This window comes from Taeniopygia guttata, chromosome 3 (assembly GCF_048771995.1).
Source record: "Taeniopygia guttata chromosome 3, bTaeGut7.mat, whole genome shotgun sequence".
In the NCBI taxonomy this organism is placed as follows: Eukaryota; Metazoa; Chordata; class Aves; order Passeriformes; family Estrildidae; genus Taeniopygia; species Taeniopygia guttata.
In genome coordinates, this window is record NC_133027.1 from 87,778,117 (window position 1) to 87,801,611 (window position 23,495).

The 23,495-nt window shown below is 44.5% G+C and overlaps 1 protein-coding gene across 9 annotated transcripts in view; it reads left to right on the forward strand.

Moving 5' to 3' along the window:
• The window catches only part of SPTBN1 (spectrin beta, non-erythrocytic 1), a 134,924-nt gene that overhangs the window by 61,047 nt on the left and 50,382 nt on the right, over window positions 1–23,495 (forward strand). Inside the window, exon 1 of one of the 9 annotated variants that reach the window (XM_072927348.1) lies at window positions 5,286–5,832. The exons of the other annotated variants lie outside the window; for them this stretch is intronic. Within the exon in view, the coding sequence (XP_072783449.1) occupies window positions 5,724–5,832 (109 nt within the window). The 5' untranslated portion in view covers window positions 5,286–5,723. Of the gene's footprint in view, window positions 1–5,285; window positions 5,833–23,495 lie in introns of those variants that run through there. 9 annotated transcript variants of the gene reach the window in all.

The window sequence follows — 23,495 nt, forward strand, 5'->3', positions numbered from 1 at the left end:
TGTAAGGGCTGTCCATCTGTGTCAGGGAGCAAGCCAAGTGCATTTCATGGGCAACAAATAAAACCTGGGAATGTAGTTTCAGCTTTTCAGGGGTGACTTCCCTGTCTTGGTGAGTTCATGGAGTATGGGAAGCAGTACAGGTTGGAATGCAAACCAACAGAAATGGTAATTTCTTCTGAAATGTTCTGCAAGTGCCTCCTGTAGCTCTTCCCTGCTGTCCTTCCTGGCAGGTGTTCGATTCCTGCAGTTAGCAAGGACATGCTGTTACAAAAGTCATGTCAACTTTCCTATTAATCTGGGACTACTGTAAACTGAAACCCAAAACCAGGTGGAACTGACCCAGTTTCAGTAATAAATTGATATTCTGGCCTGGTTTGTGAAAAAATTCCCCAAGGTTTTGGTCTCACATGTCACAACCTAGAGATTCACCTGGAGCCCAAAGCTGGTTTGTACCTGGGACTCAAAACCGAGCTGCTGGAAGGCCAGCCCAGACATGGCAAAAGGGAAGCATGTAAACAGACCCTTCTGTAATAAAAAATCCGTGTCTCCTACTTTTTAATGGGCCTCTTTTCCTTGCCTTTGGATTTGCTCTCCAATACAATGTGTGTTGCAGAGAATGTATCTGGAAGGGACTAGGAGGACCTGGTGACAGCATAGTTGCCACTGACCTAAAAGCCCCTTTGAACAGAAACACTGAGATACTTTCTGTAATAGAAGTGTTACTGAAGAGATCTCTTGGTTTGCTTGTATTTGTCTCACAAGCATGTGAGAGAGTTACCAAGTGTTGCAGGACATGGCAGGTTATGAACTGAAGGGTTCTGTTCCCTCCAATACCTGCAGCAGAGATAATGAGCTTGGCAGCTCATTTCTGCTTGGTGTGTGGGCTGCTGCTCCCTGCTTCCAGCATCTTAGATAAAAAACTGGAGGGAAACCAGCTAACTCTTCAGGATTCATGTTATGCAAATTGTCAAATAGGGTAAAAATAACTATTTCCTATTACGTTCTAGAACAATCCTCCAGCAAAACCTATTTTTTTCCTGCTCCAATATATAAGGATAGATTTTGTTTTTACTGTGAGGATGGAGGCAAGTGTCATAATGAGTTTTCAGTTCCTAACTGTAGCACTTAGGGGATGTGTAGGAACTTTACCCACCGTCAGGAGAGGAGCAAAACGTTACGTGATTTCTCTGGCATTTTAGTTTAATAAATCATCCTTTTTATCTTGATGGTTTTTTGGTGGTATTTTTTCCCTAGTTAGCCACCAACTAGAGAATTTAGAAGAACAAGAAAGAGTAAAGAGAAAAGACAAGTGTGATGATTAACCAGACTCATAATTATTGTAAGCTTTGGCTTAGAAACATTGTTAATTAGGAATTTGGAAGGCACTTTTGCTGGATCTAACATTAGTTTCTTCCTCAGAAACCCTAGTTTTTTTCCTTTGTGTCAGAACCTGTTCACTTCAGCAGCATTTTTCAGAACCATGTAAAGACAGAGCCCAGGAGAGACCCTTTTGTGTTCTGGGGTAAGCAGCTGTTTCTAAATGTCACTTGTACATTCATAATATTATTGTAATCAACCTCTCGTTCTCCTTGAGGCTTTGCAAAGCTCTGATCATGTCACCTAGGACACTCTGCATTATGGCTAAGTGGATAATCACTTGTGTTTTATTCATTCTGAACAAGTACACAAGCCATCATCACCTGGCAGGTGCTATAAGACAGGGACAATTCAAACTGTGCCAGCAGAAGTTATCCCACAGTTACAGGCAAAAAATTGAGAACAAAATTTAGAGAACAAAAAAAACCCCAAAACCCAGCACACCCCTCTCTCCTCAATATGCTAAGATTAATATATGATCTGGTCCTTCTTTTCCTCCACTACTGTAATCACTAATGAATTACACCACGGGCAATTTCCAGCTGTGTTGATGTGATAAGTTGCGCTTGGACCAGTGCTCCAAAGCTATCTATGGCTTTAAAGTATTCAATCCCCTCTATAACATATTATCTAATTAGTGTTGTCAAGGGCTTAGTCAATTAAAGACAAACAGGGAAAATGAGTAGGACTGGGGTGTCAGAAAGGGCTTTGCATGCGGAGCCTTGTGATTGATCTGGTGCATCTCCACATGGCAGCAGAAAACGGCTCAGGTTCACTCATTTGCAGTCAACAGCAGACCAATGCATTAGGCTTGGTGTGACTCACAAAACGGGGAGCTGGCAGGGTGCCCATTTGGAAGCAGCCTTGCTACATACGGTGTAGCATTTCACAAACACAGACATGTCCCCATTTTGCTTTGCTCTTTCCACTGAATTCCCATCAACCTGTTCAGCAGAGCCTTTAAGATGTACAGCAAAGCAGCAGGAAGGCTCTGGCAGTTGAGCCTGGCACCAGGGCCAGCCCCAGGAGCTGAACCATCATCAACAAAGTCTGTCACATCTGCTGCTAGGGGGCACATTGTTCAGCCCAAATGCCAACCTGGATGGCAGCTCAGATGAGGTCAGATATTCCCAGCAAGTGCTGCTGACAACACGTCAGGGTTTAGTGTCTCTATTTGTCGAACCTTGAACAAAATAAGCTCAGTTCAAGCACAGGTTCGTCCCTTTTCCTTAAGCTTTCCCCTCTACTCACTGTGTAGCCTGCATTGCTCCATACCTGCTGCAATTCCTTCCCTTTAAGGTAGTGTTTAGTGCTACTGGGCAGGCCAGAATTGGGAGGGACATAGAGAGGGGACACAGACAAAAAAAAAAAATCAAACACCAAATTTTGTTCAGTATGCCCTGAAGCTTGCCAGCTTCAGTTGTCCCACAGGGGACAAGCTGAAGCGTAAATGTGTGTGTGTGGTGTTAATGTTTCAGGATGGGGTGGGTAAGGCTAATCTGTGTTTTATATGGGCCTAAGCCAAATAATTATTTTTAGATTTTTATATTTTCCTTTTGTAATTGTTTACGTCTTAATATTTTTAATAATGATCACGTGTATTAGTGCATTACCTGCCAAAAGTTTTGGGAAAGCTTTCAGCTGGGGAAAAGTTCCTGACTTATGGCCTTCATGGTGTTAAAAATGCTCCAGTTTCCCTGTCACTCACTTGGACTTTAGTTTTACCTTCTGAGCTCACATAGCAACACCTGTTTGCTCAAGGTGGGACAGACTGAGTTGATATGCCTGCAGGTAGGGCCTGGCTGCCTGCCTGCTCTTGAGGGGAAGGGTTTGCATTTAATTATAACGTAGGTCAGGCATGGCAGGCAAAAGCTGCTGTTGGTAGGAAGCTGCAAGAGAAATATCTGTGATGAAAATAAGCCTGTACTTGTGTCCTGGGCAAAACGTGCTCCTCCAGCTCAGCAGAGTTCACCTTGCTATGTTAACGGCTCAGCTTACCCAGCTCTGCTTTTGGGAATTCAGGTGCCTTTGGTATTTTGTGCTGCCCTTCTTCCCTGGAAACCCCATGGCCAGGACTGGCATGTGGGTGCCCATGTACTGGAGGGACAGCTGGCTGCACAAAGATTATCAAGGGAGGGTTAAGCAGGAGCCTGCCACATCAGCCCATTGTTGTCTGGAAAGCAGCATCCTGCCTGCTGGATTGAAACTGCAGGTGCTTCCTCAGGTCCTCATGACGCCTTCCAGACATGCTTTTTAGGGCATGAGCCTGCAGGGCCTGGTCCCCTACACAGCCACTTTCCTCCCTGATACTGCAAAACCTGTCTGAGGCAGTTGAGGAGTCCTTTGTGACCAAGTGGGGTCATGCTGAAGGGGTTGAAGGCCAGCTTTCAGAAGTGTTTTAGGCTCTGCTTGAGGTCTGCTCTAGTCTTGTCTAAATACAGATATAAATAAATATAGCTATAAATACAGCTATACTGAAATAAAGGAGTGCACTGAAATACCCCAGTAAAAGCCCTTCCGTACCAAGGTAAATTACTCTGGACTAGAACTATGGTGGTGCTTTAAGTAAAACAGTATAATTGAAAGCCATAAATATTTTAAATACATTTATGACCTCAGAAGAAGTGGCCAGACTTTTCAACAGTCCATATGTTTTTTGAAACCCCAGCTTCAGCTGAGAAGTGTCAACTTCCATCACTTCTCCCTAAACTGGCAGTGTACATGGCTGGACTTTGTGCACATTTGTTCCCTGGTGTGCTGGTAATGGCTGGTTGAATTTGTACCTTGCATTGAGGAGGACCTTGGGCTGCAGTGAGTAGGGGAGTGGGCTGAGCTTCTCCCACAGAAATTGTCCTCACAGAAATTACTATATGACTTAAGCCTTGTGAAATTACGGTATCAAAACAAAGACAACATTTTGAAATGTTTAATGAAGGGATGGAGTGGGAGGAGGAGAGAACATGGATTCCAGTGGAAAGGAATTTGGAAATGCAAGAAGAAAAGAGAAAACATTTGTGTGAACATTATCAGCAGTTTTAAAAATGAACAGGCAAATGTTATATACTGAGACTATGAATGTGGAATTGACCTTTAAATTTCACTTACAGCTAAGTGAGGGCTGGGAGCTCATGTCCCTGAGGGAAAACTGACATCCTGTATCTAATACCATCTGCAGGAACTGACTTCCAGGGCCAAGCCCAGCTGCTGCTGCTGCTGTGCACGTTTGTATTTCGGCAGGGTATTGAGGTGCTAGTCAGAGCTCGGCGAGGCATCCTTATTTACGTTAGAGCCCTCCCCCTCAGCGCACAGCCCATTAATCTTACAGTAATACCCAGCACACTGATAACTGGGCAAGGAGCCACATGCACAGGGCATGTCAAAATCCTCAATATCGTCAAGTAACATAAACCGAAGTGACAGGAATTGCCTGTTTAAAGAACCTTTCGACAAAGCTTTCGTTTGTTCCCGGTGTGCTGAAGCGTACATCTCCCCGCGTCCCCTCCTCGGCTGGTGCTAAATACTGAATGAGCGCTTCTGTGTGCGCGTGGTGCTTCTGCAAGCCGACAGCCCCGCAGATAAATAAAGAAAAGTACCCTCCTTTTCAAGTGATAGTAATCTGAGACTTTTCCATTACATGAGGCTCCTAACAAAAGGTTGTAATTCCAGCTGCTAGGCTGGGGAAGGTACCACCGTGCGCGGCGGCGGTGCCGGCGGCGCGGGGCCGGGACCCCGCGGGCGGCCACTCCCGGGGCGCGGCGGAAGGACTCGCTGGGGCGTTACACGAGCCGGGCCGCTCTTACCCTGCTCCGCCGCCCCTTCGCCCTTGGTACAGCCTTCCTTTCCTCCACCGTGCCGTATGGTAATTGAGTGACATCAGCCCGCGCCCGGCTGGCTGCTGTTTATATTACGAACCAGCAGAAAGGTCTGAGGTGTGCGCGGCTCCTGGGAGCGCCGGCTAGGGCGGCAGCGCGTGGCTCCATGCTGCCTTTACTTCGGCCTGAATCGCACGCTTGCTTTTATTTCACTTGGTTTCGCCAGAGCCAGACGAGCATTTGAACCAGATTCAAGCACTTGAGAGTTGCCTGTTGTGGAACTGGTAAAAAAAAAAACCAAAAAAACCACCCTCCTGGTGCTTTACGTTTGAATCCATTACAGAGAGCTTACCGCCAAGCCACACTGCTGGATTTTGAACCGAAGCTGTTATTTACTTAGGGCTCAGGGGGGAGCGTTTTTGCTAGGGACTGACGCCAAACTACTGGAGGAAGCTGGGATTTACCTGGATGTGTGGTAAAGAGACTTGTAGTTCCTTTATGCTGCAGTTCATCGTATCCCTACGCTACCTGTAAATGGAATTACAAAAATCAACCAGTATGCCCGGGCCGTTGTCCCCAGGATATGCAGCTCAGGTGCCGTATAACTATAACCAGTTAGAAGGACGATTCAAGCAATTACAAGGTAAGCCTGTGCGGGTTTTTTGGAGGTGTTGCCATGCTATGATCCTTGTAAACATGTTAGTCCTGGCTTATTCTCATTGCACCGAGGTGTTAGTGAGAGAGAACAAAAGTGGTGCTGTGGGAAAAAGCTTTGAGTTCTTTTAAGGGATACTGTGTAGCTTTTCTCACTCCAAAGGTGTCCCGAGCCTTACACGGGGTAAAGGTGTGTACCCAGCTTCTGAGCCACTCAGCCTTGCAATGAGGACTAAGCCAGACCATGTCTCAGAAAAATAAGGGGCAGAGTGAGGAAGCAGTCTTCTATTTATTTTATCCTTAAATGAAGTACAGTTAAAACTGGCCATCACTCATAAATCCTAGCTGTGCTTGGGTGCAGTGTGCAGTGCAAGGGCCCTTTCCAACCCCTGAGTACCTCCTGCAAAGGCGGGTGGCTTCAGTTCTTCAAATGAAGAACAGTTGCATAATTCCCTAACGAATTCGTGTGCTCATGCTATAGATATCTGAGAAAGCTTTCGTGTACTTTAACATTCCCAGTTTTCCTTGCTTTTATACAGGGAGAATGTCCTTTAATATTTTCCCCTTAAACTCCCTGTCTGTTTAAGAACCAGAAGTTTCTTTTGGGGGTGCCGCGTGCTCTCTGCAGGGAGGGTAGGCCTCGGCCCGGGTTGCAAACCCCCAGTGCAGGGGGGAGGATGGTGCTCAGCGGCTCCGTGCCTCAGGCAGGGTAAAACAAGCTCTGCTGTTTCTCTGTGGAAGACTCGTCCCAACAATGAATGAACTCCGGGATTTCAGTTGCAAAATAAAAAAGAATTCTTCACTGAAACCAAACCTCCTCCTCTAGATCCATGTGACTCTGGAGACAGTCCCAGAGCAGCCTGAGTACAGCGAAGTGCTGCCCTTCTGAGCATGTTTCTTAATTTACTCTAGTCTGTGCTGCAAGTGTGGTCTGTGGTTCCTGTCAGAGAGAGGGCAAGAGCCTGGTTAGTGCAAAGAATGTTCCTATTTGTTGGGTTAAGGAGGGAGGGAAAGAAAATCTTTCATTCATAGCACTTGGTTTATCTTGTAAACTGACACAGAGCAATGGCTGCACACTGCATGTAATAAGGCAAAATGACAGCATCCTAAACACTCAGAACATGGAAATTCCTGGGACAAGGCATGGAAAATCCAGGCTCCAAAGTTGCACATGAGGGAATGTGTTACAGGCTTTATCTTGAACATCTGTCAGATCTTCTGCAGTGGTACTTGTGTTGGAAAGAACTAAGTTTGTTGCATGAAGAAAAACCTGGCTCATGCCTCTTTCTTTGCTGGTTTAGTTAGCAGTCTAAAGAAGGCAGATTTTATCATTTTCAGGGTCACTGCTTCAGGAATCCATTATCTGTGTGTTTACATCACATTGAAAGAGGAAAGCAGACCGCATTGTTGAAAGCACAGAAAGTGAGTTTTCCCTTCAGTGGAATGCACTGAGTTGACTTAAAAAGGTTAAAAAAAGATGCAGTGCTCTCCCTGAAGTACTGCAATTTCCTCCAGCAGAAGAGATAAAGTGCACTAAATTCTGTGCAGTTTTGCAGCAGACCATCCTGTGGCTGTTTATTCACATCACAGGCTTGAAAATTAGTGCTGCCAGTGATTTTGTTCAGGGTGGAGCTTAGGTGCAGGCAGTGTTGTAAATTATGCACCATATACTTCATGAAATGCTAAATAACCACACAAAATATCATGTGTGATGGAAAGGGAGTGGCTTAACTCTGCTGACATAGAAGAGGTCTTTTTTTGGATTAGTGGCTCTTTGCTTGAAGAATGTCTATAAAGCCACTGTTTTGGAGTTGTAAGATTTTCAGGGCTTTCTTGCTGGAAGGCGCTGGTGGGAACAGGGAGTGTTCCGTGGCACTGGGCAAGACTCAAGCCCAGCGTAGATGAGCTGAATAGATGTCATTTTTTAAAATTACAGATTTATCACCAGTTTTACCTCTTTCACAATGGAGATGTACAAACAAATAAGAGCAGATGCATTTCAAATAATCACATACTCCTTGATAACTGTTTCACCCCTCCTGCTCTGGGTAGGAGGGCTCTCTGGAGCATCACCAGCATCAGCACCACACAGATTACTTTAACTTCTGCTCATGTCCTTCACACACTGAATTTACCCCTCTTTTCTTCACAGTTCCTACGGTTACCTTGTGAATCTCCAGCTTTGCACTAGATCAGAGCAAGATACTGTTTAGATGTAGTGAATGTTGAGTTTTCCTCAAAAAAAAGCACTCGGGAGTATATTGTTTTGTCTAAAGTAACACAGAGCAAGTGCTCAGGCCCTGTACAAATAGAAGTCTGAATCAGCAATGAGTAGAAGACAACCCTCTCTGATCTCTTTCCTAAGATAGACAGTGAGGTTTGACACTACCAGCTTCACATAAGGAGAGAAGCCAGACTAAATCTACCCCAAAACGCTATGGACAAAGCAAATCCACATCATACACGATTCCCTAGGCACTCCTATGCTCCACCTCTTTTAAATGCCTTGAAGTGATGATTGTAAAGAAACTCTCCTTCAACTTGATGATGGCTGTGGGGTGATTAAAGCAGATTTTCCAGCCCAGTCCCACTGGGGTGTGAAAGCCAGTGCAGGTTGTGGGACTGCACTGAAAGGACCAGACTGGCTTCTTCTGCACCTGGAAGGGTCACTTGGCAGTGGATCCCAGCTCCCATTTGCCTTGATGGGCCAAAGAGAAGCAGGATGTGGCAGAAGCCATTGCTAGGAGTGAATCAAGACTCTCTTTGTGTCAAAAGAAGCCCTGAAGGCCAGTGTACGATAATCCAGGAGTTTAGCATACCCAGCCCTTGTGCTAGTGAGAATGTCGGCACAGGTGTGGGGAGAAAAATGCTTTAGCAAGTTGTGTTTCCTTTATTAAGTTTCAGTAAGTTCCTATTATGCTTAGTTCACCCGGTCCTGGAATGATAGCTGAGCGATACTATCAGTGGTTGCTATCATCGTAAACCTAGGCGTGGAGTTTTGGTTCTCATGGCCACTTGTGCAGTAGAAAGGGATCAGGTTGCACGGCTGCAGTTGCTCGCTGCAAGTAAAGACAGAACCCCAAAACTTGTTTGTGGGAAACACGTTGCTGTGGAGCTTGTGCAGGTTCTGTCAGTGGAGAAAGTTTGTCCTGCTACATTGAGGAATTAAATGCAAATCAAACCAGATATGTTGTTGTTGTTAAAAAACGAAGGCTGTCCCCTGTGCTATGGTAATGTGGCAGGATTCTGTAGATTGGCTGGGCATGTGTGTAGGAGCTGGCAGGAAGAGGTTAACGCAAGTCAGGAATTTGGAAGGAGATCCCTGCAGCTGTATCAGCTTCCAGCGGGAAGGGTGCATAGGGAAGCAGCTATCATCACTGCTCCAGGGGCTCTTTGCCACCCGGTTAGCAGGACAGTGGTATTTATTAACATCTATGGCATTCGGGAGCTTGATGACTCTATCAGCTCCTGCCCTGTCATTGAAAAGTTGGGTCTCAGCTCTGGGGCTGTGCCCGAGGTGTGAGATTTCCAGTGGTAATTACAAATGTGAAATCTTGGGGGATGGAGGTGAGCTAGATCTGCACTCCTGATAAGTCCCAGAGGAAGGTCAGCTTTCAAAGGAGCTCTGCCGTGTGTCCTGCTGTGCGGGATGTTTCAGGTTGGGGCACTTTTGTAATGCTGCCTTTCAGGCTGGACACTGGGCATTTTAGTGGGAGTCTGGTGTGTTTCGGTGCTCAGGCTGCATGAGAGAAAGTGCATTTCTTTTGAGCTGTGTTAGAAATAGTATGTTTGAAAAACTGGACACTGGAATAAACTGTAGGAAATATGAGCTGCCTTTCTCATCAGAGGTGTTTAAGATCAGTTCTAAACTCTGTTTCATGGGGATACAAAGCTGACTGACTGCACAGCACTACCTGCAACAGGAAAGGCAATACAACTGTATTTCGGGTATTTGGGGCAAAGCCCCTCTCTCTAATAGAAGAGCCTTTCAGCAGAAGAGCTCCTTGGCTTGGAATCCTTTGATCTGCAACGATCCAAGGAGGTTTGGCCTAAAAAGAGACACACACTGCTTCAATTTTTAAGTGGTCAATGGTAATCAGCTTGATCATGTATGAATATATGTGTAGGTTGGTTCCCATCTATGCTGCAGGATTGCAGGAGGGTTTTCTTGGTTTTCTGTTCTCAATCAGGGCTTTCCCACAGCTTTTGCTGCAAGAAAATCTTCCCCCAAATCCCCATCTGTGCTCAAGGTTAAACAGGGAGTTCCTTCTGCCGACAGAGCAGTTTGCAGGAGTTGCAGTGCTGTCCTGCACTAAGGCAGAGACACCCTCTGTGTCACCAGGATCCTTGGAGTTCCTCCCGTGGGTGCCCTTTGAGCAGCCAGTTTCAGCAGTCCCTTCCTGATTTACCTTGTGAAAGCTTTGAGTCGCCTGGGAGCAGTGACCTGCATAGCTCCAGACACCGATTACTGACCTGGGACACCCTACTTTGTCTACCAAATGGGTCACTGGCATTTCTTGTCATGGTAATTTCTGTTAAAGCTGAAATTCGGGGAAGCTGAATTTCATTCTGAATGGATGAAATGTGTCTGGGTTACACGGATTTTTGGCTTACCCTCTCCCCACCATGTTTTCAGATCCACCAAAAGTGAAAATTCCTGTTTGTGTGGCAAACTTTGCTTGATTTTCTGGTGTCTGCAACACTCCAAAGCCTCAATGTGTCACAGCACACTTCAGTCTTCCAGTTTGGGTGAACACCTGAGCACAAGGTGCACAGTTGGAAGTCCTGTCAGATTTGCAAGGAGTTTTAAAGGGATCCCAAACTGACTTAAATGTGCATTTCTGTGATAGCTGGGCCCTTATTCCTTCCAGTGCAAAGATCCCTGCAAACATATCCAAATCCTGACTCAGTTTTTGGGCAGAAAATGACTTTTTCTGGTCATGGGTTTTGGTACTTGTGCAGATAGAGAAGGCAAATTAAAGGAGCTTAGGATAAGGTATTTCTGCTCATGTGGTCAGTGTTGATACAGGTCGAAATTAAACTTTTAAATTGGATTTGGCTTCTCACTGAAATAACGGTGAACTTTTACAACTCCAAGCTGTTGGCTCAGGTTTTTTGTAGTCTGTTCTCTTCAATTTTCATTTATAGTATGCTTGTAACATTTGGTTTTTTAACTGTGTGTATAAGGAACTTAATTTAAAAACAATCAGAAATCTCAAGGTGCTCTAGCATAATTTTGTTTTAAAAAGGACAGTTCTGGACCACTTTTTGTGGCTCTGAAATGAAGTAAACAAAGCTTGTAAGCAGATATTTTCACATGGGACAGTAGGGTGTTTTGAATACCCTGCGGGAGAAATTATTTGTGTGGTGCTCAACTGGTGTAAATCTCCACAGCTCATGGATCTGGGAATGCAGCACAGGAATCAGCCCCTGGGTGTTTCTGCATTCCATGTCTCCAAGAAGCTCCGGGTCACAGACCATCCCAGTGTCTGACGGGCATGTTGTAATCACCTCGGAGTACAGGCTCCTATCCCAAATATTTTTCCTATCCAAAAGCCCTATTCAAATGGACTGTGGGTTTTGCCATTAAGTTGTGTGGAAAGTGGGGCAATAAAACAAGATGAAAATGATAATAAAACAGAGATGAAAGTGGTGATAAAACAACAGAACAATGGTCGTCTACCATTCCTGAGCACTTTCCCAATTCGGGTTTGTGATTTCCTCTTTTTCCTTAGTTTCTTTCATCTCTGTTTTCTGTTGGGTGCATGCTTTGACAATTAAAGTGGATGAGCTGCTATCTAAGCTTAGTAGAAATGATGAAGAAAATCTAATTACACGATTCACAAAATTTCCATTCTCTCTTCCCTCTACTAAACTCCTCTTCTGTGAGATCCCAGCACAGGGTGTCTAGTTTGTTAACCCTTCTGCTCAGAGTCCGAATTTCATGAGTATTTTATTACTAACAGCTCTGAAGGTCTTTTTGTTCATATTTAAGTTGAATTGAGAAGTACTAAGTATCAGCTATTAAGTAGCAGCATTTGACAATGACATCTTTTCCTCATGTGAAAATTAATTATCTTCATTGAATAGATGGGTTTGGGAAAACTCTTACACCAAATATTGGAAATTAGTCTCTGTTGACTTTCAAAGCTGTGGTAAAGGAGATAGAATGTCATAAATAACATGGTTGAGAATCTGCTTTGCTCTTCCCAGAAGAAATCAAATCTGAAATTACATTTGGATATTTGTATCTGGGTGAAGCAGGTAATGGCCTTTATCCCAGTGTGATTGTCTGAGTGAAGTGACACTTCATCAAAGATTAAAGTTGTTTAATAAGTATTAGTAAACAACTCCCCTCCCACTCAAAATGAGTCCTCACATTTCTGTCAGAGGAGAAGGGCCCAGAGGGATGGGAAAGGCCCAGAGGGATGGGAAAGACCCAGAGGGATGGGAAGCACTCATGCTTGTGACTTGTGATGCGGAGCCTGAGGTCGAGGTCGTGGTGGCTGGGAGAGCCCACGCTCACACAAAAGCCCTTGTGCACTTGCTGCTGGAGCAAGGGCATCCCGGGCTGAGAGCCTCCTTTGTTGGGAGAGCACTGCTGTAGCCAAACTAATATTAACCAGGATTGTAGCCCTGCTCAATGCCCCACTGTTCCTTAGAAAGGAGCTTAAAGAGAAAGACGCTTCAGTGTGCAGGGAAAGGCACAGCCAGGCAGACATGCAGGCAGCCACTGGGACGTGGTCTGGGGGCCACGCTTCTGCCTTTCAAAGGGCTTGTGAAAGAGCTGGCATTACCAAGTGGCCTTTTCATGGGATAACTGGTAGTGCTGATAATTCAGTGTTCAGTCAAGTTTGGTTTGTTCATAAAAATGTAAGCTGGAACTTGAAAGGACAAGCCCAGTTACACATATGTGACAAAGTGACACTGGACAGGGTCACTTTGCTCTTCGGTGGGAATCAGTAGCATGCACAATCCTGTGCTGATTTTAGCTAAACTGTTTGGGGAGAAGGTCACAAATATGATTCTTATGTATTATTTATATTGGCAAAAAAGAGCAGTATCATCCCAAATGGCATTCTACATAAGGCATATTTGATGTCCTTGCAGAGACTTCAAACATCTATGCCTACAGTATTGCCAAAATGGCTGGGCATGTGCTTCTTAGGATTGGTTTTATTTTGAGATAAGTAGCTTTAAGTTCTCTTGCCTGTTTTAGCTCTGTTGGGACTGTTTTCAGGTAGAGGAGCTGGAGAAGTTCTCACCAAAGGGTCAGTGGAAAAAGTGCAGTGGCAAGGTACAAATATGATCTGTGTGACCACAGCACTCTAATCACAAGCAAAGGGTGACCTTATGCCTTCAAAGATTAAACAAAACAACTTGTGGTTACAAAGATATTTAAGAGTTTATCTGAACAGAACAAATGCTGTCTGCCCAGATTTTTCTTGGAATTAAACCCCTGTGGTTTAATAAAGATACCGAAATTTCACTTAAATTGGCACTTGGCACACTGCAGAAAATCAGCCAATATGCAGCACCCACTTTTCAGATAGTATAAACCAATGCAGCCCCATTACAAGGAACTCCACAAACAACACAGTGCTGAGGGATTTTGTCTCTGAAATCCACTCCTCTTCCTACATTTTTCTCAAATAACAGCTTCCCCTTGGTTTCAGCTTCACCATACTAATACCATATATTGGGTTCTGCCTTCTCCTTTCAAAAAGCCTCCAAAGTCCTGTTCTTAATGTTCATTTTGTCCAGGGAGTGTTTCCAGTTTTTGGCAATATGATTTGATTACGATTTTTTTCCAGGAAAAAAAAGAGAAGTGAAAACCTGACCATCCCATCTGTAGTCAATGAACTACCATTTGCTTTGGGTAATAATTAATTCTACATCTACTTTAGTATCTTTCCACAGTTATTTGGAGGGAGGCTAGACCTTGATAGTGCAACGGCTGCTTTTTTCAGGGTGTGTTCCTATGTCAGCTCAGATTGCCTGGCAATATAATGGGAGAGACTGCTGTGAAATCGCAGATGTGACTGTGCTGTGATTGCAGGCTGATATGAGTAAGAGCCATTACAGAACAGCACTTAAGGCAGGCTCTGAATAAATAGGGGAGGTGTCTGGAAACATCAAATATTGGTGGTGTTCTGAACTTCTGACCTTTCTGTTATCCTCGTCATGGGAAGTTCAATAATTTGCGTTAACTTTACCTTTGAGTGCTGAGTCTCTCATGTTCTTCCTTCCCCTGTCTTTGTTCACCCTGTGGGGTGTGAGGTGAGTTTCATTCTCACCTGGGATCAGGAACAGAGTGTGCCACTTCTAGCTCAAGGAAGTCTCTTCAGAAAACTGGCAGTGCCTGCAGACTGTTTCCCGACTGTTCCCTGGTGATGTCCTGGCCACTGTCACTTGTGCAGGTGCACTGATAATCTGTCAGCCTTTAATAGGAGATTAAGTGCTGGTTGTATCTGGACCTGTTGCTCTTAGCTGTGGCCTAAGTCCTTATGAGAGGAATTCACAGGGTGAGATTTGGAAGTTATGGAACGTTTTTTCCATAGGTCCCCTGCTGCTGATATATTACTGAATGCTTCTCTCTCTGCCTCTCCTCCAAAATAAATATGTCTGATAGAGTATATAATGAAATTCCATGATCTAAACCTTATTAACTGGAGCCTTTGCTCTTAACAGTTGACTTGCACTGGTGTTTGCCAGATGCTAGTGATGCTCTGTGCCACTTGAAAATGCTCCTGTGTCCTCTGCGCCTGACGCCAGCTGTGTTCCAGCTAATTCCTCACTGCACATACTTTTTTCCTAAATAAAAGCAGTCACAAGTTGTCCTGGAGAGCAGACAACACTTAAGGACATCTAATATTTAAACTCTTTAACCATGCAGCATGTTCTGGCAGTGCCATCCCCCTCAGGGATGGATTGGAGCTCTGCCCTGGCGCCAGCAGAGCTGCTCCCCACATTGGGTATGGCAGGGCTGGGACGAACATGGAATAAAACAGCAGCTCCAAGGGGACTTCCCACTGTTTTTCCCGAATGAAATGGCTGAGCAGGGTGTTGTGATCTCTGCAGTGCCCATTTTAGGGTGCTGGGTTTGTGGCTGTCCTTTCCCTTTCCTCCAGCCGTGTGAACGTGGCCCATCCTATCCAGTTCCTGGCAGGTTTCAGGTGTCCCTGTGTGAGCCACCTTTTGTTTTCTGTGCTCCACAACTCAGCTCTCCCTTCTGATTTAGTTCCTGTTGCCAAGTTGTGAAACATTTCCCTGGCATCAGGTGCAGGTCACCGTGGCCTTCACATTCAGTAGTGTATTCATGGATCTTTTAGTTTTGCATAAGCATCTGGTGTATCTGAATTGGGCTGAAATGTGTGAAACGTGTGTAAATTTGGAGACCTGAAAATTAGTGAGTTGACTGAGGCTTCAGGAACATGCAAATTAGTGTAAGGTGCCACAGTGCATTCTCATGCCTGTGCACCCGTGTGATTTGGAGGTGTGTAAGATGGGTGCAAACACAAATAGTTTGTGCAAATGTGCAATAGTTCTGTGCTTAACCAATAACTGAACTATGTTCTAATGACATGGCTGTTACACTAACAGACAATTGGAAGTGTTAATTAGACACTGAACTTTCAGAAGTTGCTTTTCCTTTATTAATTGCCATTACCTCATGGTCTGTTTGGGGCTTTATTCTGTTTTTTTGGAGATTTTAAGGAAAACACCACATCACCGATTCACTTTTTGAGGGGGAAAAGCCCAGAATATGGAGACAATGTGCAACATAGCTAAGGAGGCATCAGTGAAATGACTGTGATCAGAAGTCTTTGAGTGCTTTTATAATTTTCTCATTGTGCTAAAAATGAAAGAAAGTGAAAGCAGATACTTGGGAGATCTCCTGGATCCCTTCCACAGGAGCCACACCTTTGTCCCTATGTCGGGCCTTCCAATTGTTGTAGTCATGGCCTTGCACAATCAGTACAACTCACAAGTCCACTTGTAAGACTAGAAAGACAAGAAACAAGTGATGTTTCTGAATGAAGATACACATTTAAGGTATTAAAAGTATAATTTTACCCTAATTTCTTCAAATTTGCATTACCTTTTAAATCTCAGAGAGACTTTAGAGGGTTTCAAACAAAGGGTTTTTTTCTGGTACTGCTTTGAAACTTATTACCTGGGCAGGAAATACTGTGCTGGAAAGGGATCTCTTTTCCCCACTCTTGCATAATCCCAAAGGCTAAAATGATTTTGCTTAAACATGCCACATTGTCCCACAAAAGCAGATCAGTGAATGACCTTTGGATTGGAATCAAACAGGCAAGTAAGAAAATTTTGAGGTGAGGAACTAGAATGCATGTACAACTTGTTTGTGCCTTAGAAGTTCCAATAAAGTAGGTGTGGCATGAAAAGAAAGATTTAATATTATTGTTATTTTTTAATTGCCACATGGATTTCTTAAAGTACTCCTTTACTATACAGAGTGACTAGCTGGAATGTGTGTTCAAGTTGAGATCATGGTTTTCTGGTGCTGTTCTTAAGCAAGCAAACAGGTGAAGGTGTCAGTTCTGCCAATCTCAAAAGACACCATTTCCAGGATTTTCTTTGGAGCTCTGCATGATGGGTTTGCAGATTAGAGCCAGAGAAGATTAGGGATTTTTCCTCTAATGCTTCTCAGTAGCAGTTTGTATCAAATCTCATTAAAATAAATGCATTTTAAAAACTCTCTTATTAGAAATAATGGCATTTTATAAATATCAATGTTCCTTCAGTAATACAAGTTATTTTTTATTGTAACCTACAGTATTTTTGTTGCTGTTACATATTCAGTTTCCACTTTTGGGATTTAGTTTGCTGAGCTATAGTCTGGCTTACCTGTGGTGCTGCTGCTTTTATTCAACATCCTGTCAGCACAGTGTAGTGCATCTGACTCTACAATATGGCATGCAATTAACAGTAGTAAATTATTGTGTGGCCATGGAAACTGCAGGAACTAAACACATTGTTCAGCAAGGCTATGAATTCAGCTCTTATTAATCCCTGATCAACACAGTGGTTATTTAAACACATGTTCTTCCATTTAAAATATTTCTGTGATAATGAAAATTATAATTTAGCAGCAATTAATTGTAATGATAGCATCTCTTAGCACAGAGATTTAATATTTTGAAAGGATTAAATGCAGTTATTGTGGATTTCTTTATTTTCTATTCGTGCTTCTCTGTCATTAAGGTGAAATTAGATTTAAACATGAAACCAACAAAGGTCTGTCTTTCTTTCATCTATTCTTCATTCTTATTGCAGTGAGATTTTACAGAAGCACAGTCAAAACATACTACAACTTTGACTTTGCTCTCCATGTAATGTCTCAACTTGTGCCTCAGATGAAAGAAGAGATCCCATAGTCTTCTGAAATCCTTCAGTGGGATTCCATAGGAATACTGGCAGTGCAGTCTTCTGGCCTACTCTTGTTTAAGCTTGCTGGAATTCATAGAATCACAGAATACTTCAGGTTGGAAGAAGAGTGTATTTGGTCCAGCACACCTGCTCACGGCAGGGGCAACTCCCATGGTAGATCAGGTTGCTTAGGGATTTGTCCACCTGAGTTCTGGATCTTCCTAAGGTTGGAGTTCCCACAGCCTGTGGGGAAGGTAGTGTCCCAACACCCTCACAGAGACAGCTTTCTTCTGGATATCCCATTGGTATTGCCCTTGCTTGGTTCCCCCCAGCCTTGCATCCTGGCAGGTCTCCTCCTTTCAGGGTGGCATGTGCCACTAGAAGTGGTCACCCACAGTGCAGGGAATGCTCTAGAAAAGATGGGATTCACCATGCACTTTGCTGTCCTCACTGGGAGTGCTGAGTCCTGATGTTCATGTCTCTGTGATTCCTCTCTGGTTAATGTCACTTACAATTCTGTATTTTCAAATCCCTGGCTAATGAGGGTCCCAGGCTAGGCACACAGGACCAGCAGGAATTGCACTGGGGGAATAGCAGCGCCAGTAGTCTTGTGCGAGAGCAGCTGCATTTCCTGCAGTGCTGAGAAGAGGGAGGAATGCTGAAAGGAAAAGAGACCAACAGAAATAATAAAATCCCCCAGCTCCTTCTTGTTAACCTTGCTTTCCTTCCCATAGACAAGTGGGAATCCACTGTAAAAACTCTTATACTTATTCTGGATCTGATGGGAAGGACCTGGTATGTTCTCTGCCCATGCCAAGCCTTGCTCTCATACTCATTCAACACTGTCAATCAGAGAGTGGTTTGGACACTTATAGAAAAATGTTCTTGTCCCCTTCAAAAATCCCCTGGCACTTCCCTGCATTATGCATATAATGTGTTTTAAAGGAAACTGCCAAGACCCCCCAGGATTGTGTGTACTTGAAACAGTGCAGTGACCTCAGGTTCTCATTGTTCTTCTGTGGGAATTTTGCAGTCAGTGTCCTGGGACAGGCAGATGCTTTTTCCATGCTCCTTTTGATGAAGTGATTTGTTTCTTACGCAGAGGGAAAAGTGGCAGCAAGCACTGACATCAACTCAGCCATGAGGGGTTTGTATCCTTTTGTGTAAAATGCCAACAGCACTGAGACATTTTCCATGCTGCTTTTTAAAGGAGGCCCATTTGAACACTGCATGCCATGAGGCCAGAAAGTTACTCCTTTATTCATCTGTACTTCTGCTATTTTGCTGTAGATATGGCTTTGTAACATCTTTCTTCAGAAAGGAGGAAGAGAGGCCCAGAGGAGGCCACCAAGATAGTTAGAGAGATGGAGCACCTCTGCTTTGGGAAAGGCTGAGAGAATTGGGATTGTTCAGCCTGAGGAAAAGAAGCTTCAGAGTGATCTGACTGTGGCCTGACAGAGCCTGAAGAAGATACAAGAAAGATGGAGAGAGACTACAAGAGTCTGGAGTGACAGGATAAGGCAGAATGGTTTCACTCTGACAGAGAGAAGGGTTAGATGGGACATTGGGAGAAAATTCATCCCTATGAGGGTGGTGATGCCCTGGCACAGGTTGCCAAGAGCAGCTGTGGCTGCCCCATCCCTGGAAATAAATGTTTAAGGCTGGGCTGGATGGAGCTCTGAGCAACCTGGCCTTGTGGAAGGTGTCCTGGCCCATGGCAGAGGTGTGGAACTGGATTATATTTAAGGTCCTGTCCAACCCAAGTCTGTCACTCTGTGATACAGTTTGGCATTCAGGCCTTGGTCCTTGTGATCATTTTGTTCAGTGGTCGTGTGCAGCCCCGGGTAGATGGTGGTATTTGAAGCTGAAGATGCGTGTAGGTATTTTCAAGAGCAGCCCCCAGAAGTGTTAAATCATTTGAATTGCCCACTAAAGGTGGTGTTTCTGTAGCTGCTTTGCATTTCATACAGAAGAATCAGCAGTAGGTAGGGTTCCTGGAGAACCAGAAGAGCAGCTGACTGGCTGCTGTTGCTGTAACGGGCCCTGTGATGGGTGTTTTCCACAGAGGGAGCTGGGCATGTTGTGGGAGATGGTTATACAGGTTTGTATTCCAGTCCCCCGAAGTTAAACCAGCAGTTCACACAGACATCACCAATGCACAGATAGCTGGGCACCTGCTCCTCTAAATCTACTTAAATATGTCATCTGATCTTCTGAACTGAAACAAAAACTATAAATCAAAAGCTGAGTTCTTCCACCAGTTTAATCTGTTAAACCCAGAGGACTTTTATGTTTATTTGCTGTGGGAAGCTTTACAGTAACTTTTTGGAGAAGAACATAGTCATTCCTGTACAGGAATCTGCATCTGGCTTGTGGAAGGTTCATTTTTGTTCATTTTGCTGACACCAAAATGCCATAAACTCTGTCTAAAAATAAAGACCATGAAGGGACCTGCCCTTCCACAGCCCTCAATGCTTGCCTGGCTCCCGGTCTGTGCATCATGTCATTGAGGGAGGTTTAGTGCCATCAAAGAGAGAAAGCAGCAGAATTGTTTGTTCCACATACTGCATTATGTAGCTTTCCCTTATTTCTTTTCCAGAGGATTTTCAGCAGTGAAAGTGGTCACATGCTGTAACATTTATTAGGGAAGGGTAGATATTTAAAAGGATTTAGCAGATGACTGGTGCTTCCTAGTAAAAGCAAAAGGATTGCTGAACACACCCCTGATTTCTCCACAATTGTCTCCATGTAGCAGAGTCGGGAAAGCAGCAAAGATTCTGCTTCTAATGAAATCACCAGCTAAACACAGCACAAACAAAATCCCTTCACTGCTTTGTCATCTTTAACATTTGCATTCAAGTTCTTGTGTAAGTCATGCTGGAGCAAGTAAAAGCTTTGGTGTGAGCTCACCAGTTTGGATTGGAAATTACTCCACGTATTACTTTGTGCCATAAAATAACCATTAACAAATGCATCCTATTTGCATGAGAATGATCAGCTGCTCCACTCCCATTCCTCCACGGTAAACTGTCAGCAAGATTAAAGTGAAGGAGATGAGTTCTTCTAAGCACTGGACCCAGTGGATCATATGCTCTGTGTGTCATGTGTAAATTTGACTTCCTGCAGGTTTTGTTCTAGTTTTTTCCTTGTCCCTGCATGTGTGTACTATGGACTTGTGCTTTCTATACTGAGCTCTGTTTCTTCCATTTTTATCAATCCAAATTTTTAGTCTTAACTTGTCATCTGCAGCTAGAGAAAAGCAGCACTTACTGCTCAGTTTATTGCTATAGGACACCTGAATAGTAAAAGAAACTTGAATGTTAGGAGAAAATTTCCTTTTCTCTACTGATAGCTAATGGTGATTTTTGTTCCTTTCTTCATTTTCTTCCCCATAGATTAATTCCAATATATTTCCATTTAGACTATCTGTGCCTGGCTGTGCATGCTTATGCATTGTTCTCTGGGCTTCCTGATGCCCAAAGATTAATACAGCGTGTGTGGGACCACGGAAGGCCATCATTTCGGGCGTGTTTACCCAAGCCAGATGTTTCTCTCCTCAGCTGATCCTCAGTGGATACACTGAGGTGCATTTTACCCTCTGGGCTGTATTTAGTGATGCATCAGTTCAGTGCTTTGCATAGCTGCACACCCCACAAGCTGCAGACCCCCAGGGTTTCTCACCCCAGGGTGGGGTCCTGCTGGGCTGTGAGCAGTACAACAAACCCAGCCTCCTTCCCCAGCCTGAGGCACAGCTGCTGGCAGTCCCCAGCCTTTTCTGAGACCTCGATTTGGACAGGGAATCCAAGGAGCAGGACCCACCCGGTGTTTGTTAAGATGCTGCTGGAGTGGTGACCAAAGGAGCTGTGTCAGACTCACTGAGGGCTCTGCGTGCCTCAGAGCCAGGTTGTTCCATTCAAGCCTGCCTGGAATATCAGAGGCTGGGCCCATGTCAGAGTTATTTCATGTTCTCTATCGCTCTTTGCTTACTCCAACAAACAGTGAAGGTTATCACAGCACATCTGTTCGTGTTGTTTACTGATAAAATCTTATTTAATCACCACATTCTGGTCCCAGTAGCTGATCTGCCCTTCCCTCACAAATCTTTCTCAACTGAAAACCTCTAGGCACAGCTGGAATTTGTGAAGCTGTGAATGTTACTGGCTATTTCACTCCACATCCTTGCATCTCTGAGAAAGCATAGGGTGAATATCCTGTACCCTGAACACCAACAGCAATGGGAACATTGTCCTGTGAAAGGAAGCTCTGTTTTCTCTGTGCTCTGTGAAATGAGGATATCATCTGGGAAATTCTGGGAAGCTGTGGATAGAAGCAGAAATGGTGTGCTTAGAGGAGCACTCAGCTGATCTCTGAGTCAGTGGATGCTGCAGTGCTTCATGTAGGACACACTGGATGCTATAATAACAAAAGGTAATAATTTTAAGCTGGAGAAATTACTTCCAGCATGGAAGTATAAGAAACCTGCCAGAGATGGAGCTTTTGGAGTTAGGGATTAAAAACTATCTGTAATTTGTCTTGAGGTATTGCAGGGATCCATGGACAATGCCAGTGCCAAGAGCAGCAGCCCTTGGGCTGGGCTCAGCAGGGAGGCTGTTGGTGCCACTGAGGGCTGGGCTGTTCTGAGGGGCTGAGAGCCCAGCAGCAGTTCCAGACTGCTTCTTTCAGCTCTCCTGTTTGTGCTCCAGTTTCACTGTTTGGGCTCCTTTGAGAGCACCCCCTTTGCTGTGTGGAGGCTTTTGCCCCTGCCCAGGGGCTGGTGAGAGCTGTCACACACCCTAAGTCATTTCACCTGTGCAGGGCTGGCAGCAGCATGGCCTATTTACCACTCCATTTGAAAAGGATTCAAGGTCGGTGTGCTGGAAATGTGGTTTGACCGGTATGGAAGTGATCAGGGTGTCTGGAAGCTGGTTTCAGCAGGCAGATAACAGGTAACCTTTGCCATGGCTTCTGTCGGTGCTGCTGCACTCAAAGGCCCTGGGGCGCATAACAGCCCCTGGCATGTGGGAGTACACAGGGTCATGGGGCCCACTTGGTCTCAGGCAGCTCCTGTAGCCCTGCCTTTCCCAGGGCAGTTATTAAAACAAATTCACCATTATTCTGGCACAGCCCTATTGAGTTCACCCAGTGGAGCCGAGTGTTGACAAAGGGGGTGATGTATGTGACCCCCCCTCTCATTGTCCCGCAATGAGGACTCATAACTGAGCTCTGCACTTTCAGAAAGTGGACTGCATTTTTGTCAATTTTTTCTCATCAAATTAGTGGAGGAAGAATGGTCTCCCCTCAAAGGAGGAAGGGGTTAGATGCCTGTTTGTGATCCTGTCCAGCTCAGTTTATGCTTTCAGTATACCAACTCTGGTTTATTTACTAAACTCCTAAACAAAGTCAGTCCTTGATGCATCACAATCACAGTGCTGGAGTTTGCAAGCTCCTGTCTGGTGGTAGCATTGTTGTGGGGCCTTCCACATAAAGGAAATTTCCTTCCCAGTGCTGCTTCGAGATAAGTTGGATTCTCTATTATTGATACTGCTCAGAGAGCGGCTTCCTTTTTCCTGCTGTGCATGTTTTGCATGTTGCTCATTTCTCTTTACCCTTGGGAAACAAATGTTTTCACAAGCTGTAGGACACTTGGAGCTCCACCCATATCCTCTCATTTTAATTAATCTTCAAAATCCATAACTATGTTTTTGAAAATATGAAGGACATTTGTCAAAGCCATCACATGAGGTTTGTAAATAGCACTCAAAGCCCATGGCTGATGTTAAATCCCTGGAATCACCATTTGTGGATGCACCTGGCCCTTACTGTGGAGGTTTATGCACATTAACAGAGTCACAGTAGTGTTCTTTGCTTAACCAAATTCTCAGGGCTCTAAGCACCACATTTCTGTACATATCTTTCTTTATTTGAAACATACAATCAAAATTCCTTGGTTTTAATTCTGTGTGTGTTTTAACCTGAAACTCCAGAGCAGAAAAATAGTTTATCAGTTAGAAAGGGTTGATAAAAGCATTGCAAAAACCTGCTGTCATTGTGAAACACCATGTAGAAATAATCAGGGGAGGTTTTAACATGACCATCCCCAGTCACACCACTTTCCAAATGGGCTTGGTTTGCTTTCCCACGTTGTGGGAGTGCAAGAGGAGTGAAGTGATGCGGGGTAAGAAGTGCTGTGCCTTCTCCCTCCAGGGGCTTCTCTGGCTGAGAGTGTCAGTGGGGAATTAGAGCTGTGCTGCACCT